Source organism: Dendrobium catenatum, unplaced genomic scaffold (genome assembly GCF_001605985.2).
Source record: "Dendrobium catenatum unplaced genomic scaffold, ASM160598v2 fragScaff_scaffold_1557, whole genome shotgun sequence".
Lineage (NCBI taxonomy): Eukaryota > Viridiplantae > Streptophyta > Magnoliopsida > Asparagales > Orchidaceae > Dendrobium > Dendrobium catenatum.
This window is the reverse complement of record NW_021320019.1, coordinates 8,341,199-8,361,422: the sequence shown is the minus strand read 5'-3', so window position 1 is coordinate 8,361,422 and position 20,224 is coordinate 8,341,199. Positions and strand designations below refer to the sequence as shown.

Sequence of the window (20,224 nt, the reverse complement as noted above, 5' to 3'; positions counted from 1 at the left end):
CTTAAGTAAGAATGCATTAATGTTTTAGACTCCATTTAATTTGTTTACTAATGCATTGCATGCATATCGACTCGTTCAAATACTTAAATTTGAAATAAAAAAGTTTTAAAATCAGGCTTAAAAATAATTTCTCCCTAAAAAATGCATAGGTTCCCCTTGACAGATATGCACCCTCATAGGTCAAGTGGTCTGTCAGAACTCGCAAGCGGAGAGGTGCCTAACAAGATTGAGAAAGTTCAATATGTATATATGAAGAACTCCTGGTGGTCCGGGCTTACTTCTTAAAAGCGTTAGAGTTTCTATTTGAGCTTAAATATTTTAAATTTAATTAAGGTAGATAAAGTTTTAACGATCCCTCACGAGCCTCCGATCGCGTTCCAGGCTAAATCAAAATCGGCATGCAAGAATCGTAAAAAAAATTACTAAAAGCAGGTATTCCTATATCACAATCAACATCAAACAATTAATATTAATAAACAAATCAATTAAAAGTTAATGTCTATAGCCAAATGCCTTGTAATATTATATCCCAGAATTGCAAGAAAGTAAAGTGGTCTGGTGCCAATGACAACAAGCTCGGATTTCTAATCATAAGACTCAAGTGATTTTGAGAATTGGGATTCTTCTCGTTCTTCACTTCTTTGTCCTTCTGCAGGGCTTGTTGGATCGTTGGGTCCATATCCAAATGAAAAGAAACTCCCCTTCGGAAGGTGTGTTATGTTTTCTCTTTGGATATTTTAAAGATATCCTAACTTGCTCTTCCAAATGGAGGAAGTCTCTCCCCTTAGGGATGTCTTCTTCTCTTTGGAATCCAAGTTGGATATAAATATCCCATCTCAAATCACTTGATATTTATAACTCAAATAGATTAAATTACATTTGAATTAAAAATAAAATCTAGACTCAACTATCTGTAGAGTTATCCTAAGCAATTATAATCAAATAGAGGAAGACTCTCCCCTTAGGGTTGTCTTCTTTTCTTGGTTTTTCCCCTAAACAGGGAAAATGCCGGGAGGCTGCTGAATTTTTCAGTGGACGACAAGGGAATTGGGCTTGAATTCAGACAAATGAAAAGAGCTTTAATTCTATATGAACATTAATTGAATTTGTCAATATTGAGCTCAAATTTGGATGAGCTACAAGGGAACTTAAATGAACGACAGTGAACCTAAAATTGACGAACTTGAGCTCAAACAAAAAGCAAGATAGCTCGGACTCATATTGAACTTGATTGAACTACAGGGGACTTGAATGAACGGAAGAGGCTCATATTGAGCCTGAACTTTATTTGAACATATGGAGGACTTTCTTTGAACTCGAACCGAACCACAAAAGATTTGAACTTGAATTGAGTTTGAACTCAAGAAGACCACAAAGAACACAGTTTGGATTTGGACTCATCTTGCACTTGTGAACTTGAACTCGAATAACCTAAACTTGAACAAAGTCATAAGGGAGCTTGATTTGTACAAAATGACAAAATAAAAAAAAACTTGAATTTAAGCTTGAGTCAGGTTTGAATATAATTGAGGGGAATGATTTCTTGAAAGATGAAAAATTTCAATGGATTCATCATTTCACTTTGAATGCAAAATTTTAAGTGGAAGTTTTCTTTTAGATTCAAGATATTATCACTTCAATCAAATTAAGAATATTAATAGTGTCAAGTTCATCATACATATTGCAAGTATAATGAGATCTTTAATTGAAGAAGGTTATGGGAGAAAGAGCTCGATCATTGAGTCATAGTATGAGGCTTTTAGATCATGACAACCCACTCTCAATGTTGGACATACCTCATCCCCAAATGACAATCAACAAGAATCTTCATTTCAATTGGATGTCAAATATTAAGGATTAACGGTGTCAAGTTAATCATGTATATGTATGTCGCAACCTACCTTGGAGGATGAAGAATTTTCAGATGTAATTTTGGAAGACAATAATCGAGCATGGAATCATAGAAAACATGATTCATCTATAATTGGCATCCAATAAGAATGGTAGAAATGTGATATTATGTTTACAAATAACAATGATAGTTGAACCATACGACAATAGTTGAGCTATAAGTGTGATGATGTCCCTTTAATTAGCCATCTTATAAATATATGTGGAAACTCCTACGGGTATAGGAAGGTGTGCAATGAATACAACATCCTTTGGTCGACATCAAGTAACTTGTAAATAGCATGATAGCCTTCTTGCAAGTGATGCTGATTATGAATGCATCTATCATCCATGACATAAGAACGAAGTGCAAATTTCTATAAAAATGCTCCACAAGCAACATTAAAGTACAAACAGATATATTCAGCCTTACTAATAAAGAAAATGGGATTGACATCAATCTTCATACAAGAAAACATGATAGCTCTTACTACATCTATGTGCAGACAGTGATGAAAGATCGTAGATGTTAGAGAAATTATAGTGTGCCCACAAGTGACTATAAAAGGTCCATCATGCATACATTGATCCATCTACAAGCATCTATAACCAAAGCAGAAGATTAGTTAGTGCACTATAATCCATCTACATAAAGCAACAAGTAGTGCAGGATAGTCTACCTATGTAAAACAACGAACAATTTTATTCAAAAGCTGCTACGTAATGCCACCGGACCTGCAACATCTATGCAAGCAGAAAGAAGGCGTTATAAATATTCAAAGAATACCCCCCCGCACATGCACTGTAATTTGTATACGCATAGGTACATAAAAAGGGGTATATAATTACCAAATCCTCATGGGCCCCGGCGAGCGTGTTATTGGTACACACGTGACGTCTAGGGATGTTGTGCGGATCAACAAATTTGAACCCGATCCTCCTAAATAGGTAAAAAAGAATTGACATGGTATAATTATAAAATGCCCCCAAACACCCGTATGGGCCCCGACGAGCGTGTTATGGATATACACATGACGTTTAGGGATGCTGCGTGGGTCAATAAGTGGATTCAAGTTTGAACCTTATCCTTCTATATGGATCAATAGGAGTCGACAGGGTTTGAATCATTAAATAAATATACGGTTGTGGTGACCGGTATATTTGTTTTAATACATTCATATTAGGCCTTCAATGCCTATAACAATTAGAATTTGCTAATAAATATATAAAGCCTATGAAACCCGATCCTCTATCAATAACTCAATAGAATCGATAAGGTTCAAGCCATAAATGGAAATAACCCCAAACACCCTGATGATGGCCGTGTTGAATGTTTATCTCAATCGGAGAGGTTCACAAATACTTTCAAATGCCTTCCAAGCTCCACCTAAATATCCACAAAATTCGAAAATCCAAAAAAATCTAAAAATCTCAAAATCCAAAATATTTAAAATTGAAACAACACTATCAACCATTTAAAGCAAAATCCATCCACCCTCCACAATAGTTTGCAGGAGTGGACGAATTAAAATTTATTTCAGCTCACATAGAGCTAGTGCCTAGTCGAAAATATCGCTGGATCCATTTTCAAACAATCTCCTTCCAATAAGGACGTGGTACATGTCCTCTAACCGGCGGTTTTACCGCCAAATGGAACCGCAAGATAAATGGTTATGACCGGGGGCCCTCTGAATTGAGTGTTTTTTGCTGTCAAATGGCACCATGAAATTCTGGTTATGGCTAGAGCCAATACGCTCTTTAGTGGCCTCAAATCCTTGAGATATGAATCAGTAAGATATGATCGATAGGGCACAAAGCCCTATGTTAGCTAAGGTGGATTCAAATTTGTCCTCTTAGGCAAATATCCACCCTAGGTCTACAAGGTACCCTTGGACGAAGCAACCCATGGCTGCCGACAAGGATCCTTCTGTCAGGTTGGGTCGACTACCTTCTCTGACTAAATAGATCAGGGACTACGATGGTCCGGGACGACGGAACCATGAGATCTTGATCGGGTCCATCATCCATTCCCCAACCATCCGCTTTAAGTGCAAGATGATGCAATTTTCAATTTTTTAAATTTCAAATCTTTCAACCTTCCAATTTCCACATTTTTATGCTCATGCTGCTACAATATGCCAGTAACACGTATTCCCTATGTATCTGATTGACGACTAGCCTTGATCGAAAGTTCTCTCTCATTATTGGGAGGGTTAATTAACTATAGGGAATTGCACCTATAGTAAACCAGAACTCAGGTCATAAAGTCCTCACAAAATGAGGACAAAATCTTTGGGTAGTTTTTTATCTTCAAACCCAATTTGTCTTATGAAAATTTACCCCAGAACTTAATTCGTTAAAACTCCCCCCAAAGGTCAGGGGAGGTCGGAGTGTGAATTTTTGGAGCCCACAATATTTTGAATTGTATTTTTGTGACGTCGTGTCCATTGTCCATCGTTTTTGTTGTATTTGGTCGAGTAGCATTGTGGATCAGTTACGGAGGTCAACATATCTGTTGCATTGCTAAAATGCTATAAGATCAGTGCTACATTTGTGAATAGCCATTATACTTATACTCTGCCTTGCATGAAATTTGTTATTTTAGCTAGTGATCATAGATTTTGGTCTTTACATGCTCAATTATAGTAAAAAACGAAAAGCGGTTTGCCGAATTGCGAGTTTTAAAAGGAAAATTAACATATCTTGTATTGGTAGATAAAAAAATCCTCAAACTACAACCATTAAAATTGGAAAACATAATATTGCTATGGTTTTCCTCTGTTTTTCAAACAATATTGAGTTCTTTCGTATAGGGTTCCACTAGAATGTCAAGATTTTTGAATTTGACAAGTTCAGTTAATATAACCTTAGTATATATACCTATTAATGTTCTTGCATTAGAAAATGGATATTTTATCCTCAAATTAAAATTAGGATGTACGTTAAGGGCTAGTTCGTTTTAATATAACTGGTTTGATCTCCATTATGAAATTGAGTTCAATTATTTACTTGCTAGAATGTGAATTAGAATGAATTCCTACTTTAATAATAATAATAATAATAATAATAATAATAATAATAATAATAATAATAGTAGTAGTAATTATAATAATATAGTAATAATAATAGTAATTATATATAAAACAAATGTGTGGCTAAGTAATATTAATTAATCAGTAAGATAATGAATAATTCTTTTTAGTAATACATCAATTGTTTGAAAATTAATTAATCTAGTCTAATCTAGCTTGTATCGATTTGATGATAATATTATAAAAATTATCCTGTTTAATTAATCGATTTAGTCTTTAAATTTTTATTAGGATAAGAGAATTAACTTACTAGTCATATAATTATTAAGAAATAGAATGAATTGTCTATTGATCACTATACTAATTATTTGGATATTAAAGTATTTTAACTATTGCATATTAAATAATTAAGTTATTATTAGAATAATTTGGTTAATCAATGTTTAAAGTATTAGTTTAGCCTATGTTCTTTGACACTACACAAAAATTGAGTTTGAGAGATGTTATTAGTTCAAGCAAAGCAAATAGACACCTCTGAAACTTTGCTTTTAAAACTCAGCTCCGGTAACTTCAAGTCAGTTTTGTAAAGTTAAATAAGCCTTTAGTTATATTATTTTTTCTCTTTTGTTTTATTTAATCAAAAGTTAAGTGTTGAAATCAAATGTACTTAAATTTTTATTATGGTCAATTCCAAATATTGACAGAATCGCATTATTTCCAACTTCTTAATTGTATGGAATTTTAATTTCAAGAAGCCATGAACCGAATTTCATTAGTTCCAGCTACTTAATTGTATGGTGTTTTAATTGCAGGGAAGCCATGATTCCTTGCATTTTACTCGCTTTGGGTGGTAATCTTGTTGATGGTATGTGAAGATCTTTCCTCAAGTTATTATTATTATTCTTATAATAATAATAATAATAATAATAATAATTATTATTATTATTATTATTGTTGTTGTTATTGTTGTTGGTGGTGTTGTTATCATCACTATCACTTTATGGATCTTTCTGACCTGTCTACTCTGCTCTTACTTTAGTTGACAGTGGTCTTTGGCTTGTGCTAGAAGATTCTATAGGGTACTAAGGAGATAACTCTGGTAAAATTGCTTGAGAAAGGTAGAAATTTGTGTTGTTTGAGTAGGCAACCTCCCACCTTGGCATAGTTGCACAAAGCAGTAGCAGCTAACAGGAAAATGTGAAAAGGAGAAACAGAAATAACGAGCAGAAAGGTGTATAATTATATAAAAAAACTATCCATCTCCCTTCCTTTGTTCTACCTGTGTACATACTCTTCTATCAATTTGTTACCATATTTTTCCATACAATTCTAAAGCGAGAGAATAATAATATAACTATAATGGGACGAAAAGCTGTAATAGAAACTAGTGGAAGTAACAAAAAGGTGATATTAGTGGTATATTGTTTTGCTTTCCTTATAAAGCTCTGCATCAGTCCTCCCCTGCAACGAAAGAGTTGGTGCACGTTGTAGTAGTGGTGCTGAAGAGTTCATCAGGTCGTGGTAAACGTATATATCAGAAATGTTAAAAGTTGAAGGCGTATTCATATGAGGCGAGAGCTCTACGATATAGGCATTATTGTTGATGTGCTGGAGGATCTAAATATGACCAATCTTGCGAGGGCTCAATTTTGAATATGTTCTTGTGGAAATCATTCTTTGCGCAGTCTTACCATCACTAGATCGTCGAGAGAAAAAACTTTGCATTGCTTGTGAATATCAACATTGAATTTGTATTGTTCATTGGAAATAGTGAGTTTGTTTCGAACCACATCTAGGATGGAGTGATGCTGGTTGGCGAAGCGTGCCACATAAGCATTTTTACATTTAGGCAAAATAGCAACATCAAGTGTGTGGTTTGTAGACAATATTGAATGGAGTTCTTCCGATGGAGCGATTGAGCATTGAGTTATATGCAAATTCTACTTCGTCAAGTACATTGTCCCAAGTTTTAGGATGATTTTGCACGAGACAACGTAACATATTTCCAAGTGTGCGATTCACTACTTCCGTTTGTCCATCAGATTGTGGGTGGCATGCGGTGCTTAAGTTAATTTTTTTTGTGTAATTGCTTCCACAATTTTTGCCAAAAGTTATTTGATAAATTTGATTTCACGATTGAAAGCAAGGCTGCAAGGTACTCCATGAAGGCTAACAATCTCGTGAAAAAACAGAGGAGAAATATGAAGAGCATCAAATGTTTTTTTACAGGAAATAAAATGAGCCATTTTGAAGAATCTGACGATCACAACCATAATTGAATTAGTGCCTTTTTGTGTTCTAGGCAACTCCAATACAAAGTTTGAACTTAAATCTTCCCATGTATAATCTAGAACCGGTAATGGTATATAGAGGCCAGTGTTTTGGCTGGTGCATTTGAATTGCTAGCAAATTGAACACCTCTCAACATAACTAGAAGCACCTTGCTAGGTACGAGGCCGGAAGAATCGTTCTTTTAGCTGGAAGTTTGTTTTTTCATGACCCAAATGATCTGCTAACCAAACTGCATGTGTTTCCTTGATCAATTGCTATCTTTAAGAAGAGTATGGAACATAGAGTGCGCTTCCCTTGAACAAAAACCCGTCTCGAATTGAGTAGTCAGCTGGAGGTTTTGTTGTTAAGCATTTATTCTAGATTTCAAAGAAGTCTTTGTTAGATGTATGAAGCATCTTAAGTCATTCATGTCTATAATTTCGGTTTGGAGCTGAATGAGCAAGGCAAACCTTGGGGTAAGCGTGTCGGCGACGTGTTTTTGAGACCCATACTTATGCTAGAAGGCAAAAATAAATTTCTACAAATACAATATCCATCGGGCGTGCCTCCGGTTAATGTTTTATTGACTATTTATAAACTGAAGTGTACGATGGTTACTACACAAGACAAAATCTTGATGTAAAAGAAAGAGCTCCCAATGTTTTAATGCACATATAACGGTATATAATTTTTGTTTATATACGATTCATTTCTATCATGACACACTTAACTTATCGCTGAAATATTCCACGGGGCAATCTTGTTGAGATAAAACAACACCAATTCCAACAGCAGACACATCATTGTGAACTTGAAAGGGTTTTTCAAAATCGGGAAAAGCAAAGATGGAAGCCGAGCTTAAAGCGAGTTGATAGTTTCAATACTTCTTTACTTCTATGTAGACCATTCAAAGGCTTTGCATTTCAAACAATCGGTCAATGGTGCCCTTAAGACATTAAATCCTTGAATGAATCGCCTATAAAAGTTTGCAAGGCCATGAAAACTACGGACTTCAGAAAGAGAGTTGAGCATGGGCCATTCCATAATGGAGGAAACCTTGTTTGGGTCGACATGTATGCCTTCGACAGAAAGAATAAAACCCAAAATATTTACACGGTTTACTACAAATTGAGACTTAGCAAGGTTTATATACAAATTACGGCTTCGGAAGGTCTCAAAAATTTGCATCAGATGTTGAATGATCTAAAGAAGTGCTGAAAATTAAATATCTTGAAAATAAAAGACGCAACATTTTTGTAAAAAAGGGTTAAGACCCTCATTCATGAGCCGCATAAAAATGGATGGAGCATTATAGAAGGCCAAGTGACATCACCTTCCATTCATAAAGTCCTCGGCGAGAGGTAGTTTTTCATTCATCGCCGGGTCTAATGAGAATTTGATGATAGCCATTGCGCAGATCTAACTTTCAAAAGACAACTGAACCAATTAGTTTATATAACAGATCTTCAATTCGTTGTTCGGGGAAGCAGTATTTTTTTGTGATTTTGTTTATGACTCTACTGTCAATGCACATATGTCATTTTCCATCTTTTTTTTGGAACTAATAAGGCAGGTACAACACATGGACTCAAGCTGGGTTGGATTAACTGTTTATGTAATAATTCTTTCACTAATTCCTACAAAATACCATGTTCTTTTGGACTCAGCTTATAATGTGGTAAGTTGGGTAAAGATGCTCCCAAAGTGAAGTCTATGTGGTGATGTAATGCATGAAGGGGTGGTAGTTGAGAAGGCAATTCTTTTGGAGCAATTTCTTTGTATTGATCTAACAAATCCTGAACCTACTTTGGAAGTGTCACGAGCTTGTCTTGAACTATCTATTCTGTAACTTGCAAAGAAAACATGGTTTTGAAATCCTGCCCAGCACTCATTAAATTTAGACCGGACACAAGACGCAGTGTTGTATTGGTCTTTTTCCCCTTAGTAGAAATCTCATTTGCATTGGGTAATAACCTCAGCTTTCTATTTTTCAATTCAAAGGAATATGTATTCTGTTGACAATCATATAGAGCTCCCATATCAAATTGCTAGGGCCAACCAAGGATGATGTGGCAGACATCCATGTCAATAACATCACACAGGACAGCACATGTAATTTTTGCCAATAGAAAACGTAATCCGACACATTTCAGAGACTAAAATGTCAATACCTTGTTTAACCCAATTGACTTTGTCTGGGTGAGGGTTCTTCGTGGTTTTTAACTGTAGAGCTTGGACAAGAGATCAGGAAACAACATTCTCAATACACCCAAAATCACAAAAAATTTCATTGATGGTACAAAGAGTGCGAAAAATAGCATTTCCTTAAGAATTATAGGGTGTTGAGATGCGTTGAGGGGCCAAGAGATTTTTTTTTTCTAGGATGCATACCACATTTTCCCCTTCGTTAGTTGCTAGGTCTTCATTTTGGTTTCTTCATGTTAGGACATGTTTTCCTTAGCTTCACCTTCAATAATATGTAATTGTTGACGACTTGGGCATTCATTTGATTTATGTTCAGATTGAAAGTAGTGAAAACACTTTAAATTGGAAGGTTTGGCATATAGATTCTCTCGAGTAGGTGCTTTCACTTCAACTGTTGGGGCATTACTTGGTCCAGGTGGAGTAATTGTTGTGCTATGCTTGCCTAGAAAGACAAGTTGAGTCTTAGAGTTGGATGTCAATTCCTCATATTGTCGTTAAAATGGGTAGCTTCCAGTGTGTCTGTTGAGTTCTAACTCATCCTTGAGAGCAAAAATTGACAGTTTGCGACAAGAACCAAACTGAATTCAAATCTAACCTATCCTAAATTGCTTCCTTCAGCTCTCCATTGTAACGAGCAACCAACTGATTGTTGGTCTCATTAAGATTGTTATGTGCACTCAGCCTATAGAATTTTTTGATAAATTCATTGTTTGTGCGACTCCCTTGTGAACAATGTTGATATTTCATATAGATCATTTATTCAAAATCAGTCTGTAAAAATGTCCTCGAAGCAATTGTTTCATGCAATATTAGTTGTGAATAGCTCCCCTTCCTTACCGCGGTCAGGTTTGTAACAATTGCAACTACCAAGCACTAGCACCTTTAAGTTTGCATGCCACATACTTCACTTGTTTCTTTGGCATGATTTTCATGTATTAAAAGCAAGTTTCTACTACTCGTTCTCAATTGAGGTAATCTTCAATATGTAGTTTTCCATTGTAGAAGGGAATGTCAAGTTTGATTTGAACATCTCTCTGAGTTATGTAGAATTAGTCTTGAGGCCCGCAGTTAGTATTATAGAGGACGGGATTGTCATCCTCTGAATCAGAGTGTGCGAAGCAGTGTAAGGGTTCTAATTCTCCCTCTGAGTCAGAAACTTCTGGGATTGCCCCTGCATGCAGTTTGGTTTCACAAGCACCGAAGTTATGCTACGGAGCTGTAGGAGAATGAGTTCGAGCTGGTCACCTGTGCACTGGATTGGTGACAACACCTGTTGGTAACATCCGTAACTCATGTTTCACTTCCATAGCAAACCAGAGAAATTCCGATGAAAGTTCTTCAAGCTGTTTGACAACATTTGATTGCACCGTACACAATGCCTCTAGGCTACGATCTCATCAAGAGTCGTCCACAGGTTCCCTTTCAGCCATTTCACCCCGTTGAAACTTTGATACCACTATGTCGTAGTAGCAACAAACAGTAGCAGCTAACAGGAAAATGGGAAAAGGAGAAAGTAAGAAACAGAAATAACAAGCAGAAAGGTGTATAATTGTATCAAAATATTATCTATCTCCCTTCCTTTGTTCTACCATTGTATATATTCTTCTATCAAACTGTTACTATATTTGTCCATACAATGGTAAAGCGAGAGAATAATAATATAAATGTAAAGGGACAAAAAGCTGTAATAGAACATAGTGGAAGTAACAGAAAGGTGATATTAGTGGTATAATGTCTTGCTTTCCTTATAATGCTCCGCATCACACCTCCTCTCTCTCCACTGTAGCACAAATAAATAAATAATCATCAATTAACATAAGAGATAAAAATAAAAAAAAAGGAAAAGAGACAATGAACCAATTTTGTGGTCTAGGTGGGCATCAAGAACTCGTCTTATGTTTATTAAATATCAGTTACGTTTTGCATTATTGTAATGGCTGGTGCTTTGATCTTCTTAAATTTGACATGCTACTAAAGGACTCCTTAAGAGACATGATTATTTTCCATTTCCAACAGTAGTCCCTAGACAATCTCATCTAATGAGTTTGTCCTCTCGTACAAATTTATCCACAATAGAAGGTACCTTGATCATTAGATTACATGATCATAGTTTCAAGAAGCTTTTCATTGCATATGGGTAAGATCTATAATGTTAGAATAGAAGGCAGGTATTAAATAAGGCTATAATCTGTTCACGTTTTCTTTGTGCTTCTGTTCGGCATTCAATGCTACTTATCAACATCGAGCAGCTAAACTTATATTAAAATCGAAACTGGTAAAAGCATCTGCCCATAATCTCTTTAGGCATTCCAAGGGTCAGGCACTTATCTAATAATTTTAAGTTCATGTTGCGGTAGATAATATATTGACCACAACAAAGAAATATTTAGTTGGGTGCATGAAACAAAAAAAATTCAATGCCATCTAAATTTTTTTTTTATCCATAATTACCGTTGTAATCCATTCAATTTCATGGGTTAAGTTTCTTCATGTTTGGATACATATTGTATTCATTCTCATTAATCAACGTTTCTTCTATCATCAATATGTGCAAATTATTGTAATCATTTACTAAGACTTTGTTTGTGACAACTTTTTTGCTGTTTATTTATAAGTGCCATTTTGAGTGGTCATAGAAGGTGTTGAGAGATGCATTATTAAATAATTTTTTTATATAGTTCTTAAATAATATATTGACAATAGGCCCGTAATGCACTTAGTACTTGGTTTCAACAGGTCCGGGTGTCGGAAGTAAAAGGCTTGGTCTCCGCACAATGGTTTCCATAGTATTTGCACGGTTGGTCCTTGTTCCTCCAGCAGGCCTTGCCATTGTCACTTTCGCGGACAAACTTGGGTTTATCCCAAAGGGTGACAAAATGTTTAAATTCGTTCTCCTGCTGCAGCATTCTATGCCCACTTCTGTCCTCTCGGGTAAAGCATTTTTTATTCTAGTTTGCCTTATTAGATTCAAATTTGTGACCTTTCCAATGAAGAGTCTGTCATTATTGTGAAAAAAAACATGCCCCTTGTTCAGAGTCCCCGTCTTTGCAGGAATTAAGTCACTCACAATTCTACTGAGAATTTTACATTTAGACTCAAATTGCATGTTTTTATTGTTTATTGTTTTCTGACTCAGTTTGCAAATTTGCATACTATACTGTAAAATACATGTACATATGGATTTAAAAAAAAATTTACTTTATTCCTCATAACAGAATTTTGAAAAATATTCTTTTTTAGTCTACTCTGACATATCAAGAACAGATTTTGGTTAAAATAATGTTTTTATCTGAAACTTTCACTTCAATTCAATTAGTACAGATTTCTAATCTGTATTCTATCATCTATTAGCTAATTATATAGACTTTAAAACTAAGATGATTTAAATTAAAATTTCCACTTTTTGGACTCTTGTTTTAAACATTATTTACTTAGTTTCTTTTATTGTCTAACTTAAACTTCTTATTAATTATGCTTTTATATATTTATCATATATAGCACATAAGTTTCCACACTTTTGTTCGCAAACCTTAAAATGAAGATTATATATACAAGTATATTTCCATGTTGGTATCTTTTGTTTGTACACATTTTTTAATCGTATTTTTACTATATTATTGTACAAATAGAATCCAACACATATGTTGCTATGTTGCAGGTGCTGTTGCGAACTTGCGAGGATGTGGGAAGGAAGCTGCTGCTGTTCTGTTCTGGGTTCATATATTTGCAGTTTTCTCTATGGCTGGATGGATTGTTCTATATTTGGCTATACTATTTTAGATTTTGGTATAGCCTTTGTTCCAAAATAGAATTCTCACACACAGATTCATTATGTTGAAAAGAAAAAAAATCTTTCAGAATAGTTTAATTGTATTTGTCTTTTAAATTTAGTCATATCATCTAATAGTTTAGTTTTATTGATGGATAATATATTTGTCGGCTCTAAATTTTCTTATTCGGCTCTTTTGGGATGGTTAAGTTCAAGGTTAAATTTTCGAATGACTGATTAGATTGAAGATAGTACATTACCCAATGATTTTGTTCTCATTTTATGAGTATTTTAAGACATTGTTTCAAGCTTCTCATAGGCACAAGCTCGTATGATTAATTACCTCTCTAGTGATAGAGAGAAAATTTCCGATTAAGGTTGATCATTAGAGGTTAATTGTCTAGTGTATAGTAACAATAAATTTTGGTTTCAGAAGAGGACGGTGGGGGAATGACAATAAACCAGATCAAGATCTCATGATTATGTCTTTTTTAGTTTTTGTGGACCTTGATCTACTCAGTCAAATGAGGTAGCTAACTTAATCGGATCGTAGGATCATTATTGACGGTCATGAATTATTTCGTCCAAAGGGATCTTATAGACCTACGGTGAATATTATCTCAATGGATAATTTTAAGTTGATATTAGTTAATAGAGGGCCTTATGCTTGATATAGTGCACCCGATGATTCACAACTTTACAGGATTGGAGTCGTTAGGGAACATCAAAGTTATGCTAGTAGCCGTAATATAATAGAGTGATTTTGTAGCAAAACTATTCGGTCAAAGGGTTTTTGTCATAACATTTTATCTATGGTCTCATTTAGTGGCGAAATGTGTTTTTTACTTGTCATAATTTCTTACACTGTGAACATGCATGGTGCACAGGATCTTTCCATGCATTTTAGTGCATTTGCAAGATGCACATACAAGTTTTTCAAGGAGTTTACAGTATGCATTTATACACTTAAGGCATTTTAAAAGCTTTAAGATAACTCATGACACGTGTGTGTGACTTGGAGCATCTTGATTTTGTTGTTTGCATGAATGTTTGGTCATTATAGTGCATGCAATGTTTTATTTTGAGATTTTAAATATTGCTTTTTGTTCGCCCATCTGTATGTTATAGATCTGGTGGCAAATGGCACAAATTAAAATTTTGCCACTTGATTTAAAATTTAAATTTTTTTTTGCTATACATACTTTATAATTTAGTGAGGTGAGCCCCCACAAGGAATTAATTTTCCTCCATTAGATAGGACCGGAGGCTTCGGTCCATTTATGGTCTTGAGTGTTTAATTGAAGTTAGAAAATTTTTTGTTGCTCGTAGGTGAGTCCCAGTTCCTGGAGAATTCCCTATAAGTTCATTTTTTGTTCAAATTTATCTGTTCAATGTGACTTGCATGATATTTTAAGTATTTATTTTGCCCTTAATTTGCAGTTTGTTTGTTTCCTTTTGTCAAATTTATGTCAAAAAGGCCATTTTTTTTGTGTTATTTGCAAGTTTGGTTATTGTAAATTTTGATAGTCTCCTGATGTCTCCCTCATATAAGAGCACGGATGAGGAGTGCTATGTTTTTCCACTACGCCTGAAAAGTATGAATGTTTGTTGTTGTGAGATACCATGTTCAGGTAGTCTTCTAACCCACTACACTTAAAAATTGTGCATATGCCTTCAATACGTGCACTAAATTATATGCAAGATTTCCTTGCTGCATTATAACAACATATACGAGTACTTATTTTGTATTTTTACTATTGCATTGGACAATGTGCACAGTTATTTAAATTTTGGTGTCATTTTTCTTGCATTTTTAAGCAAGGGATGAGATTTGCGAGAATTGAAACCTGCGTGTTATTATTATTATTTGAAATTTCTTCTTTTTTGGTATAAAAAAGAAAAAAAAGAGGCATGATTGAGAGAGGGAGGAAGAGGCGGAGAGATGAGTAGAATGGGAGAAAAGGTGAAACATAAAGGAAGGGAAGTATGAGTATTAAAATAAGTCAATTGGTCGGGTTTGAGTTCAACTTGAAATTGATTAGACCTGAATTCGATCAACATGAGCCCAACCTGTTCAGTGAAAGAGTAAAAAATATGGATCCGAACATGACTCGCTAGTTACACAAATGACTCAAATTGATAATACATTTTGATTTTAAAAAATTCCTTTTTATATATACATTTTTAACAAAAGATTTTAAATTAATTAATAAAAAAATAAGATATTATACGAAGAAATTAAAAAAAAAAAATTAAGTGGGTCATTTTTATTAAAAATGGTTGGAAGGTCAGCTTGAATATGACTCATTTATTAAATAGGTCAATCCAAATTTGAATTTTTGGATTGGGTTATTTTTTTGACACTCCTAAAGGAAGGGGTGGATTGCTGCATTAGTGCCAATAGAATAACAACGAGCTGAACTGGAAAAAGTGTTGGGTAAGTGAAGCTCGAAAGCGTTATATTGCATCCCCGAAGGAAGGTGTGATCGTCGATGTTTCATTAGGTTACTATCGTGTAGTGGCTTGATGTTGATTTGAAAGCTTTAGTATGAGAGGATAAAAATGTTTCCATAGTTATTTACTTCAACAACATTAAGATGAAAAAAGGCTACTAGCGGCTATGGAAGTTGACATTTGTTGTGGGTTGGAGGAACAATTATTACGTCTTCCGACCGGACGTAGAGGAACGTCCGGTCGGAGGCCAAATCGCACCAAAAAATGAGAAATATCGAGCAATACCAAACAATAACGAGAAATACCATCACATGAAGACCCAATACCGAGTTATACCGAGCTATACCGAGCAATACCGAGTTGTACCGAGTTTTTTCTAGGAAAAACTCGGTACAACTTTTGTATAACTCGGTATTGCTCGGTATAACTCGGTATTGATCTTCATAGAGCGGTATTCCTCGTTATTATCAAATAATACTTAGCAATACCGAGCAAATACCGAGTTTTTTGGCGGGATTTTGCTTCCGACCGGACGTTCTCTACGTCCTTACATCGGACCTAATAAAAGTCATCACTTGTGATACTCCAGAATTTAATTTGGTGGAATTATTTTTTTATTTTTTAATGTGCAACAATCATGACTTCTTAATTTCTTTGGTCAATATAAATACTAGTGAAAATAAAATTATCAATCAAAACATTAATATATATATATATATATATATATAATCTATTATTGTCATTCTTTTTAATGAAATTAATATAAATGCACGTGTACATAGAGCGCATGAAAAAAATTTTAAAAAATAAAAATATATAACAAAATAAAAAAATTTATGATATGCTATATCTAAGATATTAAATTATATATCAATATTAAATATAAAATTTGTATAAATATAGTTGATTTATACATATAGATGATTTATACTTCTATTATAATTGAATTAAAATAAATTGAATTAAGATAGATAATAATAGAATTAAGATAGATAAGAATAATTTATTAGATAAACTTTCACGTGATTATGAGCTTAATAATACTCTAAATGCTCTCTAAATCTATTAACACCATCAACAAAAGATAGAAAATAGAAACCAGAAAGCATCAAATCACTATCAGAAATCTAGGCAGCACCTAGAGCAAAACTGAAGCAAGTGCAAGAGCCACAAGTCCAGAGAAATATAACACTAATAGCCTATACTATTTTCAATCAATAACTTATCGTAATTAATTTTGGAATAATTTTCATTAGATTTTTCAAATAAAAACATTAATAGTAAATGAATTTTAACACTTGCAAATTTTACAATAAAGAATTTAAACTTAGTAAGTATTATCCGAATGAAATAGACAACAAAATCAGAGAGAAAATAAAAGTTTAATATAATAAAGGAAAACCAATCATCATAAAAGCCAGTAGCTCAAAGTCAATATGAAACTTCAACAACAATAATGTCAGCAAATAAAATAGATATCGAGCATTCTGATTCGAAAGAAGAATAGTCAAATCCGAGTCTTTATTGACTATTGGGATCTGAATAAGGCATATCTCAAAGATGAATTTTCATTACTCATACCAGACCTTATGGTGGACATTATTTCTTTTCATGGTTTTTTCTCCTTTATGGCTCGTCTGGTTATTATCAAATCTAGATGACCCCAAAGTATGTGAGAAATAATGCATTTAGAACCCCTATGGGCATTTTTATTATAAAGTAATGCCATTTGGCCTTAAAAATGCTAGTGTAATCTACCAAAGGGCCATGACTCGAATCATTGATAACTTAATATATAATCAAGTCAAGTACTACATTAACTATTTAGTTGTCAAGAGTAAAGTTATAGAGGCTCATCTTTTTGACTTAAGAATCATTTTTGATCGATTGCGCCACTAGGACCTTAAGTTGAATCCCTTGAAGTGCACTTTCGGCATGACATCAGGGAAATTTCTAGGTTTCTTAGTGAGGTACTGTGGAGTTGAAATTGATCCTGCCAAAATTGAAGCTATCTTAAATAAGCCTCATCCCAAGAGTTACTTAACTACGGTCTCTTTAGGGAAGGCTAGCGTATATAAGAAGTTTCATTTCTAACTTCTATGGAAGATATCAACCATTTTTGTCCTGGCTAAAAAGGATGCTAAATTAATATGAGATGAGAAATGTTAATCTACCTTTGAAAACATCAAATAATATCTTAAAAATTTTCTAGTCTTGGCAACCCTTATTCCGAAGAAACCTTTAATCCTTTACACTGTGACCCTTTACAAGTATCTCGGGGCCCTCCTAGCTCAAGTCAATGACAAAGGGAAAGAGATTGCCCTCTATTACCTAAGTTGGAGACTTCTTCTAATGAAAATTTGATACCCTTCAATCGAGAAACATTACCTTGCGTTAGTCTTTGCAGTACAAAAACTAAGGTATTACATACTTTCTCATCAAGTCAATTTGATTTCCAGTGTCAATCCCCTAAAATACCTTGTGACTTGGCCTACATTTTCAGGATTTTTAGCATGGTGCTCTATGTCATTACTTCAATTTGAAATCACTTTCATTCCCCTGCATGCCGTGGAAAGGAAATGCCATTGCCAACTTCCTTGCGACACACCCACTGCCAGAGGAATCTCCTTTAAATGATGATTTAGCTGACGATCAAATCATGAGTTTCAAGGAATCCAGCAATTGACTCTGGGAAATGTATTTTGATGGTGCAGCATCCTCCCAACAAGGTAATGCACATTAATATACTATTTTAGAAAAAAGATAAGATTGGCCACATTAATACATTAATATTCTTTCATCCTCCATTGTCGTCTAGTCCGGTTAGGATATCTGGCTTAAAAAAAAAAAAAAAAAGAGGGAAAAAAAGAATGGAGACCAAAGTGTCAATCCCCTAAAATAACTTGTGACTTGGCCTACATTTTCAGGAAGTTTAGCATGGTGCTCTATGTCATTACTTCAATTTGAAATCACTTTCATTCCCCTGCATGCCGTGGAAGGAAAAGCCATTGCCAACTTCCTTGCGACACACCCACTGCCAAAGGAATCTCCTTTAAATGATGATTTAGCTGACGATCAAATCATGAGTTTCAAGGAATCCAACAATTGACTCTGGGAAATGTATTTTGATGGTGCAGCATCCTCCCGACAAGGCAATGCACATTAATATACTATTTTAGAAAAAGATAAGATTGGCCTAATTTTAATAACACCAGATAAGGGAATGATTCACTTTTCCTACCACTTATCAAAGACTTGCACAAAAAATGAGGCTGAGTACGAAGCTCTGATAACTGTCCTGGAACTTGTAATCCTAATTGAGATTAAAAAGATTAAAATTTTTTGTGACTCTCAATTGGAAATCAATAAGATTATAGGGACCTATAAGATTTAGAATGCTAAACTCTTGAAGTTCAACCAGTACACTAGTCACTTACTCGAGCAAATTCCTATTATAACTATATTGGATTCCCCATGGAAGAAATTCTTCAACGGATGCCCTAGAAAAGCTTGCAAAGGAAATTACCTGTCTAGAAAAAGACTCCATTCCTATAGAGGTTCAGGGTCATCAAGTCCTGTCCCCTGTAGATTTGGAGCACATCAATAAAAAATCTCCTTAGGTCCTTTCTACCTCTTTAGCAACCAATGAAGAAAGCAATTGGAGACAACTGTTGATTGAATAAATTTAAAAAGGCATTCTCCCCCATGACAGATCACTTACCAATCAAATTAAGAAATGTTCCCTATCATATACAATAGTCAATAATACATTATACTGTTGATCATTTTATTAGATGTGTCTCTATTATTTTAACAAATGAGAGGCCTTTGAGATTATTAATGAGGTCCATGCCAGACTATGCGATGATCATCAATCAGGTTCAAAGATGAAAATAAAAATTAAAGGACTTAGTTACTACTAGCCTATGATGATTGAAGATTGCATAAAAGTTGCAAAATGTTATCATCAATTCTAGGTACATTGTGTGGTTTTACATCAGCCGCCTAATGTGTTGCATCCCATGATAGCCTCATGGCCCTTCGAGAGTTGGGGCACAACCGTTATTGGGCCAATTGACCCTCCCTTTACGCAGGGTCATCACTTCATTTTAGGAGAAATTGATTACTTTTCAAAGTGGGCAGAAGCAGTTCCCCTACATAACATAACATCACACCATGTAATAAAGTTCTTTCATGACCATATCATATATTGATTTGGCATGCCTTGTAGAATTATATCTGGTAATGAGTTTACTTTTAAGTCTATAAAAATTAATCATTTTATAATTTTCCATGGTATCGATTGGAGGTACTTAATAATATATTACCCATGGGCTAATGGATTGGTTGAGGCCTTTAATGAAATCTTGGTTCAATTCATCAAAAAGACCCTAGATGATAATAAATATTAGTTGGATGAGAAGTTAGTTGAAGCTTTATGGGCTTACCAGACCACTTATAGAACCCTGACCCAATCCACACCATTCACACTAGTATACAGGTCTGAGGCCATACTCCCTTTAGAAGTTTAAATTACTTCACTCAAAATTGCAATCAAGAACCAAATCACAACAGAACAAAAAGCACAACTCTGGTTAGAAAA

At 34.4% G+C, this 20,224-nt stretch overlaps 1 protein-coding gene across 2 annotated transcripts in view; it reads left to right on the top strand.

The window, feature by feature from the left end:
- Positions 1–13,319, top strand: part of LOC110113551 (protein PIN-LIKES 6) — a 62,152-nt gene extending 48,833 nt beyond the window's left edge. For both annotated transcript variants that reach the window (XM_020846187.2, XM_020846186.2), the window contains exons 9-11: positions 5,735–5,787; positions 12,135–12,329; positions 13,057–13,319. In XM_020846187.2, the coding sequence (XP_020701846.1) occupies positions 5,735–5,787; positions 12,135–12,329; positions 13,057–13,178 (370 nt within the window). In that variant the 3' untranslated portion in view covers positions 13,179–13,319. The remainder of the gene's footprint in view (positions 1–5,734; positions 5,788–12,134; positions 12,330–13,056) is intronic.
- The last annotated feature ends 6,905 nt before the right edge of the window (positions 13,320–20,224 follow it).